This window comes from Giraffa tippelskirchi, chromosome 2 (genome assembly GCF_054371585.1).
Source record: "Giraffa tippelskirchi isolate mGirTip1 chromosome 2, T2T-mGirTip1v1.2.pri, whole genome shotgun sequence".
NCBI lineage: Eukaryota > Metazoa > Chordata > Mammalia > Artiodactyla > Giraffidae > Giraffa > Giraffa tippelskirchi.
Window position 1 is genome coordinate 100,624,756 of NC_137276.1, and position 13,448 is coordinate 100,638,203.

At 42.5% G+C, this 13,448-nt stretch overlaps 1 protein-coding gene across 3 annotated transcripts in view; it reads right to left on the bottom strand.

Annotated features, from left to right (window-relative positions):
* LOC145538172 (inhibitor of carbonic anhydrase-like) overlaps window positions 1–13,448 on the bottom strand; it is a 45,249-nt gene that overhangs the window by 22,612 nt on the left and 9,189 nt on the right. For 2 of the 3 annotated variants that reach the window (XM_081569778.1, XM_081569777.1), the window contains exons 2-6: window positions 10,239–10,411; window positions 7,037–7,145; window positions 6,078–6,239; window positions 4,732–4,879; window positions 3,727–3,782 (exon numbers count right to left, since the gene is read on the bottom strand). In XM_081569778.1, coding sequence (XP_081425904.1) covers window positions 3,727–3,782; window positions 4,732–4,879; window positions 6,078–6,239; window positions 7,037–7,145; window positions 10,239–10,411 — 648 coding nt within the window. Of the gene's footprint in view, window positions 1–3,726; window positions 3,783–4,731; window positions 4,883–6,077; window positions 6,240–7,036; window positions 7,146–10,238; window positions 10,412–13,448 lie in introns of all 3 variants that reach the window. The other variant, XM_081569776.1, reaches the window with a different exon arrangement.

A 13,448-nucleotide genomic window follows, 5' to 3' on the forward strand; every position in this document is an offset into this window, starting at 1 on the left:
AAGCCTACATGAGCTTACAGCCGGCAGATCATGAGCTGTGGTGCCCATCCCCCCACCCCCCAAATTGTTTGTTTAGGGATTTGTTGAAATAGCTTTCTTAGCCCAAGATGGAGCCACTCCTGTCTGTGATGCTGCATCACCATGGAAACTTAGATGACTCCCTGTGCCTGTAAATGTTCTGCTTAATAGAAATGCAGTCTATCCAGTCAGCCAGGCATCCAATGCCAAGCTAACTCTGGGCTCTATACCTCCTTCCTTCTTTCTTCTCACCCTGGGCAAAGTGACCCTGGCCAATCAGATACTATCTACTTTTCTCTTCATTGTTCTTTATTGTTTATCTCATCAAAGCTTCCTGCCTTCTGCAGTTTTGCAGTTCTCTGAATGGAGACTGAATGGCCCACTTCAAGAAGTGCTAAAGTTTATATCACCTGAACTGTCTTCTTTCATCATTTTTTAACAGCCTGGAGAGGACTAAAAGAGAATCTTTTCCAAATACATTTAGACAGGTGAGGATGCTGAGCCCTCCGGAGATGAAATGACAGATTCTCACTGCAGAGAGACCCAGGGCTGGGACGCATGCTCTGCCCAGGGCTCTGCTAACAAGAATGGCGACAGCAAATGCTTTCTGAGAGCTCAGAGCACAGCAAAGACTGAGCTGAAGCTCTCTATGCTCTGTTTCATTTAATCCTCATAACAACTGGGGGAGACTGGTAATGTGATTATCCCATTCCAGAGATGAGGAGACTGAGGCTCCAAGGATTAAGGGAACTCATCAAAGACAGATCTAGTCTGAGGCTGACACAGTGCCATGCTGTGGGGACAATTCAGGTCCCTCACTAAAGTGGCAATACTCCCCTGGGGACAGAGTCTGCTGGGGAAAGGTGGCAGCGGGTTGAGAGATGGATGGAGGACCGGGTAAGTATCCAGTCAGGATACTATATAGGTACAAAGAAGGACCAAAAAACCGTGTGAGGAAAACAGACTGTTTGGTTCCCCTGGTCTAGGTATTAGGAGGTATTCTGGGTTGAACTGTGTCCCCCTAAAATTCTTATGTTGAGGTCCTAATCCCCAGCACCTCAGAATATGACCTTATTTGGAAATAGAGACAGTGCAGGGATAATTAGTTAAGATGAGGTTGTAACTGGTATCTTAGACAGAATACTAGTACAGAAAAAACACATTAGGTAAAAAGTTAGGAAGTTTGAATCAAGTGTGGACTTTAGTCAACTAAGAAAAACAGAAAAAAATCTGTATGGAACTGCGATGCACCAAGAATAATAAGACATTTTGGAGAAAAAGCAAAATGAGTTGAAGCAGAGCTTAGCTTAGAAGATGTGAAACATTACTTAAAAACTATAATTCAAGCCATTTAGCACTGATGTATAGATAGACAAATACATTAAATAGGATAGAGTAGTGGTTGGAAAACTACAGCCTTGTGCAAAATCTAGCTTGTTGTCTGTTTTTGGAAATAAAGATTTTTTTTTGGAAACAAATAAACAAAAAGATGAAGTCATAGTGGGGTACGGTGGCTCCTGATCCCATGTGACTGGTATCCTTCCTAAAAGGGGAAATTTGGACACAAACAGACACACACACACACTGGGAGAACACCAAATGGAGGGAAAAACAGAGATTGGGGTGATGGAACTGCAGGCCAAGGACACCAAAGATTGCCAGCAAACATCAGAAGCCACGGTGGTGGGGGAAGCATAGAACAGGTTCTCCCTCACAGCCCTCAAGAAGAACCAGCCCTGCCAACATCCCAATCTTAGAATTTTAGCCTCTAGAACTCAGAGAATGAATTTCTGTTGCTTAAGCCGCTCAGTGTGTTACAGCCACTCACTATATCTCTAGGTTCCACATCTGCAAAGATTTTTTTAAATTCTAGGAAATTCCAAAAAGCAAAACTTGAGTTTGCCATGGAGGCAACTATTTGCATAGTATTTACATTGATTAAGTATTGTAAGTAATCTAGAGATGATTAAAAGCATATGAAGGATGTGCACAGGTTAAATGCAAATACTACATGGTTTTATGTAAGGGACTTGAGGACCTGCAAATGCTGGTAAACTGAGAGATGACTGTACTCTGTAATGGCAGCCCTAGCAAACTCATATCTTAGGTTGATAAAATCTTATACTGAAAGAGAATGAGTAGTACAATTAGAGTTCCTGTGAACAGTTCCATTTTAAACAGACATGTTGCAGAGAAAATACATTTTAAAGCTTTATATTAAAAGAAAAATTTAAACAATTTTTGTAATGTTAAAATTAAAAGAACAATATGATCTAATAGCTTCAGAAAGAAAGAATGTTTCCACCTCAATCTTTCCAGGGCCCAGTGGTGGTAGCAGCTCAGCAACACTCATTTTCACCCCTAAGCCCAGTATACAGTCTCTCATAAACTCCTTCTTAAAAGGTAATACAGGATTGTGTGTAATAGTGGACATATGACTTTCAGCAAAGGGAAATCTAGATGGTCTCAGACAACTGGTTGTTTTCAGAAAGTGAGGATGTTTTCAGTTCTCCAGAGTGAGTGTTAGAAGATTCTGTCCATTGGCCTAACTGTGCCAACTTGAGCAATCACAGAAAATAACAATGACAACTATGGGGAGTAACTTGATTTTGGGAGAAGACACCCGTAGATTCCCTTACTAATGAAAATTACTGATAATAAGACACACATCAATTGCCAAAAGGCTAACAAACCAGGTCAATGTGTTATAATGAGGGAACAGTGAATTATGAATGGCTGAGGTGAGGGAACAAAGCCAGTACACTTCTGTTTCATGTTAGGGAAAGAGACCAGGCTGCAAGGAACCAAGGCCCCCAGAAAAAGCAAAGGCTCAGAATTCTGATTGAGGTAGCAGACAATGATTTTAAAGATGAACTGAGTATCAAATATACATCTCTCATTTAAACATCTTAAGTGTTACAAATGTGTTCTGTGTCTGATAGAAATTTGATTGGTTATAAAACCTAGAATCTGAAAACTGAACTCATACGAAACACTGTTTTATTTGTTTCTGATAAATTGTACAAAACTTTGGAAAGGTTTTTTTTTTTTAACATAGAAATAAAGAAGAAATACATTTTTGCCCACAGTAGTAATGTTTTGCAACAGATTTAATTGTAGATGAGCTAACAAGTTCTGTAATCATTGTAAGACTTTATTTGTTTAAGGTGATATAAAAAAACATTTAGGAACCGTTTATAAGGAAACATTCAGGAGATCATGATTAGATCTGAAATTGGCATTTCAGTGACTAAGAGAATCTGATTATTAAAACTTGCTTTATTAGTTGGTAAGTAATGTTTAAATGTTCAGAAAATTTGTTCACCATGGGTGTACATGTTTTCCCCTTCCAGAACCCCCCTCCCACGTCCCTCCCCATCCCATCCCTCCAGGTCATCCCAGTGCACCAGCCCTGAGCCCATGGTGGATTCATGTCAATATATGGCAAAACAAATACAATATTGTAAAGCTAAAAAAATAGATAAATAAGCTAATTTAAAAAAAAAAGAAAAGAAAATTTGTTCAATAGATTTATAAACTGAACAAACTGAACACTAAACAAAGCCCAAATAATGGAAGTGTGATTATACAGAAATTCTATTTCATTAAAGATCTTGGCACGATCCATCTCTAGATATAGGAAACTTAGGAAAGGAGTTCCTCTGGCCAGGGCATGGCCACAAGATTCTTCCTCCATCCAGCACTTACCAAATACTGTCAGATGCCTCACGAAGCTCACATCCCCCACACCGTCCTGCAGACACCTGAGGAACAGGACAGATGTGGTCAGGCCACTGTCTATACATAGGCTCACCCCCTCCAGCAGCCCCCCCCCCCCTCAGGCTCTGCCGCAGCAACTGGCTCACAGGGCTTTACCTGCAGTTTCCCAGGCTTCAGTCGGTCCTCGCAGAGGCAAAGGCCCTGTCTGAGGAGTCTTTGAACCCCCAGAGCCAAGCCCGTGTCTGAAATAGGCAGGAGCCCCATAAGCCCCATCCCAGGCAACTCTGGGGAGGGATGGTTCAAAAGAAGGACCCTCACCTTCCTTTTTGTAGGCAGCCTGAAGCAATAGGGTTTTTGTACTTTTTTTTTTTTTAAGGTCAAAAGCCTTTTACATAGAGGACCCACTCCAGCATTCTCACCTGGAGAATCCCATGGACAGAGGAGCCTGATAGGCTATTGTCCATAGGGTCACAAAGAGTCGGACACGACTGAAGTGTCTTAGCACAGCACATATAGAGTATAAAAAACTCTAGACAGCCTGGATACCTGGTCAGTTTTGCTCTGGTTTCGAATGTTAGTTATGTCCCTTGCAGGCATGATGTATGGAAAGGTGCCTTCAGGCACAGGGCTGAGGAGGAGGTGGGGAGACATAGCACATGTGCCAGGCATGGAGATGCTCAGGCAGAAAGAAGCCAGTGAAGGGCTCGGGGGAGGGACTGATCTTTGGCCTGGCTGGGTGCTCAAGCCTGTGTATATGGATGCCAGAGACCTCCCTGGTCCAGACTCCAGGCTCTGGGTAGATGAGAGTCCCCCCCACACACACACACAGAAGACTCTTCTGTAGGACAGGCAGAAATGAGGATGTGCCATGAGAGACAGTCAAAACCCAAGGTTTCACCAGGACTCTTCAGGTGATCTGGGCAGGCCCTGTCTACTCCCCGTTCTTCAGTTTCCCCAGCATCAGAGGGAGGAGGAGAAGGGGGCCCCACTCACTTGAAGGCCCCCGAGTAGCCGAAGTACGGTTCATGGTGGGAGCAGGTACACTTGTCCATCCCTTTTCCCGCACACAGTTGGCACAGTTTGGGGAAGTTCGACTGATCCGCACAGGGGACGCAGCTGCCCGCAAAGAACTTGGCCACTGCTGCTCAACACAGACACGTGGACTTCAGGACATGAGCTGGCAGGGCCTCTGGGTCATATGTGTGTGTGTGTGTGTGTGTGTGTGTGTGTGTGTGAGTGGTCCTATGTTAGAGCCCAGAGGTTTGAATGCACTGCTTCAGACTGTTGTGAGGGAGTGGGCATGTAGAGGTGGCCAACAGTGCCTGGTCCAAAGGCATGGATGGCTCACGCATGGGCCTGGGTCTCCAGAAGCTTCCCAGTGTGTCCACTGTAGGGCTCAAAAGCTGCTGAGCTGCACCGAACCAGGCAGCCCCAGTGCTACTCACCTGGCTCGGTCACCAACACAGAGGCTTGGGAGTGGTGGTGGGGGGGCACAGAAATCTAAACATGCAGGAACCCCAACAGTCCTTCCTTATCTCAGGAAATCGTCCCACCCACTCTTCTCCTCTTCTGATCCAGGGCCCATGGTGGCTCACGGGGATTCCTCTTCCAGGAATTCATGGGAGGGGGTTGCATTCACTTGCTTCATGTGAGTGGGTGTGCCAACATAACCACCCAGACAGACGTCCAACAACTCAAGGCAAGATGGAACCCCAAGAAAACACAGCCAGAGCTGTGGCCCAGGCTGCAGCACCCCATCTGACCTCTGCAGCCCCAAACACAGGTGAAACATGAATGTTGCAGAGCTGGCAGGGCTCAAAAAGAAACACTTTTGCAAAGTGCAGAAAATCTGGTTATCTTTCAGGGGCTGAAAAGGCACCCTCAGTTCACCCTGCCTCATCATAACTGAGCTCCGGTCCACTCATCTCCTCTCGCCTTCACCCCCAGCCCTCACCCAAGGCATTGCGGCCCGACTGCTGGTGGTGTTGTGGTCACCCCTAGAGAGTCTTCACTGGCAGCTGGAAGGGAGCTCCCCTTTCTCATGAGCCTCCACCATGGCCCTTGTCAAACCCCACTGCTGGGATACCATGAATGTGGGGCTTCCTGGAGCTCAGAGACAGGGTCTCTTTGGCTGAAGGAAGGGAATTCTCAGCTGCCAGTGACAAAGGTCACTGATGCAGCAAACCCAGCCAGGACATGTTTAAAGCAGGTTGTCCTCACCCCATCTTGGACTTTATGAAACCCATACACCTGGCAGTGATTGTAAGGCCCCAATACAATCCATGTGGGTCCCAGCAATAGGAACCCTTCCCAAGGGCACCCCACCCTGGCCAGCTTACCTTTTTGGGACCAGTCAGAGGGAAGAAGTATGCTCATGGGGATGTTCCACCCAGCAGACCACCCCAGGCCTGTGTGGCAGGACTTCTTGCCTTGGAGTTGATTCAGCTGGAAGTCGCTGCCCTTCTTTACCACAGCTACGACATAATGGTGAGTCTGTGGATCTGCAAAGCAGCAGAGAAAGAAGGACAAAGGCAAGATGCCGCATCATTGCTACTAATCTTCCAGAGTGTGTGCAGTGGAGCCTGGGGGATTCTAGGACCTGCAGCACCTTCTGGTAAACAGGTAGAAAAGGAAAGGGAAAGGCCCCTGATTGACAGAAGAAAGCAAACTGTCCCTTTTCAAGGCAATAGACTCGAGGACCTACAGCTCCCAGTCATCGTGATGTTACTGCTTCTCCCCTTCTCTGCTCCTCTGTCTGAAGCACAGACACGAAGGTGAAGGTGTGGGAGGAAGGTACACGGGGCATCCGAAGATTTTGCCAGGGCCTGCAAGTTGGACTCAGATTGAGGCAGGCTGTTCTCCTGCACACACTGGCGACATTTATGGACAAGTAGGACAGGCATTCTTCAGCTCCTTAAAGTCCCTTCTCACAACATTCACTGCCCATGTTCTCTAGCATCCGCAGGGGACTTGGCACAAGGAGAAGCTGTCCAGGGATATGCATCTCCAGAGAGGCGTCCCATTGATGCAACCCCACTGAGTGGGCAGTGGACTCCGGACAGCACATCCCCTCTCACTTAGCAGTACCCAGCAGCATTCCCATCAGGAGGTCTAAAGTTCACAGCTTCCCAGAAAGAGCCAAGGTCCCAGCCCCCACAGGTCAGCGCTGGGGACAGCCTTCCACAGTACAAAGAACCCCAGCAACTTGTTCCCTGCAAGTGTAATACTGACAGAGTCCTTGCCTCCCCCCATGGCAGCTGTGTCAGGACAGAGACCCAGGTCCCCACGGGGGACACACCATCTTTTGATCCATAGAACTCTGCCACGACAGGCTTCAGGTTGTAGGGCCTCAGGCCTGCCTCATAGACCAAACCACCATCCACCATCACAGCATCTGCTTCATGTGCCTGAAAGAAGAAAGGCCAGACAAGAATGAAGCCCGTCAGCTCCAAGGAAGACTCACTTAACTCTCTGCCAGGGTCACTTGTATCCCCTGGGGATATTTTCATGGCTCAGACCTCTTCCACCTCCCTCATGTTGGCTCAAAAACCTTTCCCCAACCATGCTTTTAAAACTACCACCTCACAAATGCTGGAAACAGTTTCTCTCCTGAGCCCTTAGCAACCGTCTGACAAACCTTCTTCATTTATTGTTTGTCCTCCCCCTTGGAATGCAAGCTCCACCAAGGTGGGGATGTTAGTGTTCTGTTTTATCTTAACAAAGCCCAGCACCTATTACCAGTAGGAGCACAACAAATGTTGTCAGATAAGTGAGTGAATGAATCAGAATATTTCCATCCATGTTGCTGTTGTTCAGTCACTAAGTCGTGTCCGACTCTGTGATCCCATGGACTGCAGCACTCCAGGCATCCCTGTACCTCACTGTCTCCCAGAGTTTGCCCAAGTTCATGTCCATTGAGTAGGTGATGCTGTCCAGCCATCTCATCCTCAGTTGCCCTCTTCTCCATTTCCATCTGGCATTTCCATCCATAAGAGTCATGTTTTACACTCTTAAGTCTGGATTGCCTCTTCAAGAATCTGTCAAGGATTCCTTCCTTCCTGAGAAAAGCAGTAACCTCACAGCCTCTTCTCAAAAATCAGGTTAGATCATTTCCCTAGCCCTTATGGAAATCTTTTTTCTTCAACTGGAGGGCATGGCAATCCACTCCAGTATTCTTGCCTGGAGAATCTCCATGGACAGAGGAGCCTGGTGGGCTACAGTCCATGGGGTCACAAAGAGTCAGACACTACTGAGCGACTAAGCTCAGTACAGCATACAAATTTATAATTTATAATGAGAATTACTGAAAATAAATAAAAGCTGAAACTGGAGCCCATTATACAGAGTGAAGTAAGCCAGAAAGAAAAACACCAATACAGTATACTAATGCGTATATATGGAATTTGAAAGATGGTAACGATAACCTTATATGCAAGACAGAATAAGAGACACAGATGCATAGAACAGTCTTATGGACTCTGAGGGAGAAGGTGAGGGTGGGACGTTCTGGGACAATAGCATTGAAACATGTATATTATCATATGTGAAACAGAACACCATTCCATGTTCAATGCATGAGACAAATGCTCAGGGCTGGGGCAATGGGATGACCCAGAGGGATGGGATGGGGAGGGAGGTGGGAGGGGGTTCAGGATGGGGAACACATGTAAACCCATGGCGGATTCATGTCAATGTATGGCAAAAACTACTACAATATTGTAAAGTAATTAGCCCCCAACTAAAATAAATAAATTTATTAAAAAAAAAAAAAGCTTGTGTGTATCTTTATGACCCTTACAGGATCTTTCCAAATTTTTTCCAAAATGATATATAAATTTATAATTTATAATGCCAATAGCAATGCATGCCAATTTCCTGCAAAACTATCAGCAAGAAATGCTATCTTTTAAGAACTATTACTACATTAAAAAATATAAACTGTTACTTTAAGGATCCTTTTATTTGCGTTTCTTTGATTATTAAAAAGGATGAAGATTTTTCCTTCCTCCTTTATATCATCTATTAGTTGTAATTTCTGTGAGTAGCTTGTTTATAGCTCGTTATTCTTAAGCATTTCTTATAAATTTAAATGACATCTTTATATAGCTTTTAGATCACACTGCTTTGTTATAGCTGATGTGAAAATACTTTTCTGTAGGCTTAGGACTTTAATTTTTTTTTTTTGTCAGAGATTTAAAATTTTTACATTTCCAAATTTGTCTACTTTTGTGATTTATCTTGTTATATCTAGCTACATTAGTCAAATTGAGTCAAGCTAGGAGTTTATTTTGGTAAATGTATTAAAAATCTCGGTTGATTTTATTTCTAAATGGCTATCCAGTTGTCCAACTAAAGAATCCTTTCTCAGTCTTTTGTTTGGAAAGTTTGCCTTGTCACACAGTATCTAAATCTATGTGGATCTAGCCATTAAGTCTGGAACCCAGTGCATAGAGCTGAACATTCATAGTTTGCATCTACACCAGATCATGTGGATAATTATCTATCTTTAGAAAGCTGGAAATATGTCTAAATCTTGTTCTCTTCCAGGTCTTCTACATCTGTCCAAGGACCTTGTTCTTTGCAACACTGTTATTAAATATGTTATAGTTTCAGACAGGCCTCAGCTACTCCTCTGCTCATTTTATTTTTCAGAATACTATTTTATATTCTCATCCACACTTAAGAATTGTAAACTTATTTTATTGACTTAAACATTTTTAAATATAATTTTGATAAAATTATATTAAATTTATGAATCAACTTTGGGAGAAAATGCAAATATATGAAGTTTAGTCTTCCTATTTGGGAATATGGCCTATGTTTTAATTTATTAATAATATTGTTCATTTGTCTCAGACTTTTGTATTACATTTATAATAATCTTGCAGATCTTTCACATTTTTTTCCCTGAAACATTTTTCTGTGTATCATCTTACATGTAAATAAGATCATAATTTGGGGCTCTTTTTCCCCAACTAGTGACCACTGACAGTTAAAATGACATTAAATTGTGATATATTTATCTTTTACCAAAGTACTTTTTTCATTAATAATTATAGTAATATTTCTCTTGATTTCATTATACTTTATAGGCATGTAAGCATCTGAAGATATTGACATTTTGTTTGTTTCTATCATTTTATATCATTGCCTTACTGGGAAATTCCAAAAACAATATTAAGTAATAACAGTGACACTAAAACTTCGTGTTTATTTCTGAGTATTTATATATTTCTCTTTCAGTACAAATCTGGCTTTGCTTTACTATGGGCATTTTCACTGAATCCTTATCTATCAGTTGTTTAAATATTATATTATTGCTGTTTTCACTATTAATGAATGTTGAGCACCTATATTTTCATCTACACACAGTCCCTATACTTTCAAGTCTAGTTCCTTTGGGGAGAAAATTGTTCTAGAGCAATAAACTATAGCAAGTACAGAAAAAGAACAAGAAAATATGGATTTTCTCTCACTCTTCTTAGACAGTAGTGACTTACCGTGATGGCCTTGATGCAATCAAGGTAAGAGGTTCTCTTCACACAGGTGACATGAGGACCATCCACTGAAAGGACTTTTTTCATATTATCGTGGAAACTATAGCACTTACTAGCCTCAAGATTCGAGACAGTGCACCATCTCACAGTTTTCTCAGGGACAGCCAGACACAGCCCTAGGGAAGAGAGGCCAGGTATATAAGAGAGCCATAGTACTCACCATTCTCTGCTGGATGGAGAGGTTAAATACAAGGTCAAGAGTTGGCTGAGAGGAGTAGACACAAATTGGACTGGCTATCTTGTAGGTCCCATTTCTCTGACTGTAACTTTCCCTTTGGGAAAAAAAGCCAAAAGCACCCTCCAAAAGTTAAACATAAAATTACTATATGACCCACTCATACTTTTGGGTATAAGTATATTTCCAAAAGAATTGAAAACAGGTATTCAAATACTCCTGAGAAATGTGTATGCAGGTCAAGAAGCAACAGTTAGAACTGGACGTGGAACAACAGACTGGTTTCAAATTGGGAAAGGAGTACATCAAGGCTGTATATTGTCACCCTGCTTATTTAACTTATATGCAGAGTACATCATGCGAAATGTCGGGCTGGATGAAACACAAGCTGGAATCAAGATTGCCAGGAGAATTATCAATAACCTCAGATTCGCAGATGACACCACCCTTATGGCAGAAAGTGAAGAGGAACTGAAGAGCCTCTTGATAAAAGGGAAAGAGGAGATTGAAAAAGTTGGCTTAAGACTCAACATTCAGAAAACAAAGATCATGGTGTCTGGTCCCATCACTTCATGGCAAATAGATGGGGAAACGGTGGAAACAGTGAGAGACTTTATTTTCTTGGGCTCCAAAATCATTGCAGATGGTGATTGCAGCCACGAAATTAAAAGACGCTTGCTCCTTGGAAAAAAAGCTATAACAAACCTGGACAGCATATTAAAAAGCAGACATTACTTTGCCAACAAAGGTCCATCTAGCCAAAGCTATGGTTTTTTCAGTAGTCATGTATGGATGTGAGAGTTGGACTATAAAGAAAGCTGAGCACCGAAGAATTGATGCTTTTGAACTGGGGTGTTGGAGAAGACTCTTGAGAGTCCCTTGGACTGCAAGATGATCAAACCAGTCCATCCTAAAGGAAATCAGTCCTGAATATTCATTGGAAGGACTGATGCTGACATTGAAACTCCAATCCTTTGGCCACCTGATGTGAAGAACTGATTCATTGGAAAAGACCCTGATGCTGGGAGAGATTGAAGGCAGGAAGAGAAGGGGATGACAAAGGATGAGATGGTTGGATGGCATCACCAACTCAATGGACATGTGAGCAAGCTCCAGGAGTTGGTGATGGACAGGGAAGCCTGGAGTGCTGCAGGCCACGGGGTCACAAAGAGTCAGACACGACTGAGAGACTGAACTGAACTGACTCAAATACATGTACACAAATATTCACAGCAGCACTTTTTGCAATTGTCAAAAAAGGTGGGAACAACCCAAATGTACAGCAAGGAATGACTTGATAAGCAATATATATGGATATACTATATATTGCTTGTAATGTAATATAATGTAATGGAATGGAATGTAATCTACCATAAAAAGAATAAAGCAATGCTACAGCATTGATAAAGCTCAAAAATAATATATTAAATGAAAGAAGTCAGACACACATGGCTACACATTATATCATTCTGTTTATACGAAATATCCTGAATAAGTAAACCTATTGAGACACAAACTGGTGGTGGCCAGGGGCTGGGGGAAAGGAGGATGACTACAGGGTAGTCTCTTGGGTGATGGAACCATGCTGGAACCAGATAGAGGTGGTATCTGTATAACCTTGTGAATACTGAATACTACTCAATGTGTACTTTTATTTAATCACTAAATATTTGCTTATTTATTTGGCTGCACCAAGTCTTGGTTGTGGCACGCGGGATCTCTAGCTGCTGCATGCAAACTCTTAGTTGCGGCATGTGAGATATAGTTCCCTGACCAGGGATCGAACCTGGGCTCCCTGCATTGAAAGTGCAGAATCTTAGCCCCTGACCCACCAGGGAAGTCCCTGAATTGCATACTTTTAAATGATTAATTTTCTGTTAGTGAATTTCACCTCAAGAAAGAAAAAAATCTTATGGAAGGGAAGTTGGAAGCTGAGTCTTTGTCTTGACATTGGGTACTTCAGCCTTCCATAGTAGTAACTACTAGGGCATTAAAATCAGTGTCAGTTCATTTCACTAGCCCTTTAAACTGTTGTAATTAGTGTTGACAGTATTATGAAGGCAAAATGCTGTTTACAAATTTGCAGTATTTGGGCAAAATGTCAACTTAGTTGAAATCCAGATGAAGTAACAGTAGTCACAGCTACCAGTTTTTGAGGAGGCCCTGTGTGTCAGGCAGTGGGCCACACTCACAACCCTTCTCGAGCTCCTGCAACTGTCTTGCCAGTTAAATAGTGATGTTCTCGTTTTGTAGATGAGTTTAAGCAAGCAAACAAAAAAACCTATCTGAGACTAGAAATGAAGCTAATCCTCGAAACCCCCAGGTCTGTTCGACTCCAAAACCTGTATTGCTCTTTAACTGCCTATAAGTAGGAAATATAAAAATAAATGGGGCAAGATATATCAAATTTCACTCAGAGAAATCCCTACCAAAGACAGGAAGTGACAAATGGAGTGCTTCAGCTTTGTTTGAACAGGCCTTTTGATAGCAGCCACCCAGGATAGGAGAGCCAGTGAGAGAGCGGAGCTGTTGGGCCATGTGCCCTTATACAGAGTAGATGTGTGCAGAGTAATAACTCACGTTGCATTTTGAGCCTTTCAAAGCATGTTTACTCTGCTTGCCAGTGCATATGCTTAAAACATTCTGCTCTTGGAAATGATTGGTAACCATGGAGACAATACAACTCTATAAATGAAAGTATCTTTGTAAGTAGATTAAGTTACACAAAGAGCTACTGTATACAATTGCAGTTTTTTTCGTTTTCAAAAGTATATACTTAATGGTGAAAGCTTCTTAGGAAGGTCTGTATTTTCCACCTCTTTTGCTTATGTTAAAATGATTAAAGCTGCAGCTTTTGCACTACTGATGTTTTTAAATAATTTTTTTTGAATGAAGATTCAGTGCTTTACAATTTTCCAAAGTGTCACACAGGTGATTTCATACAATTCTATAATAACCTGTTTTTTCCCTCTCCTACT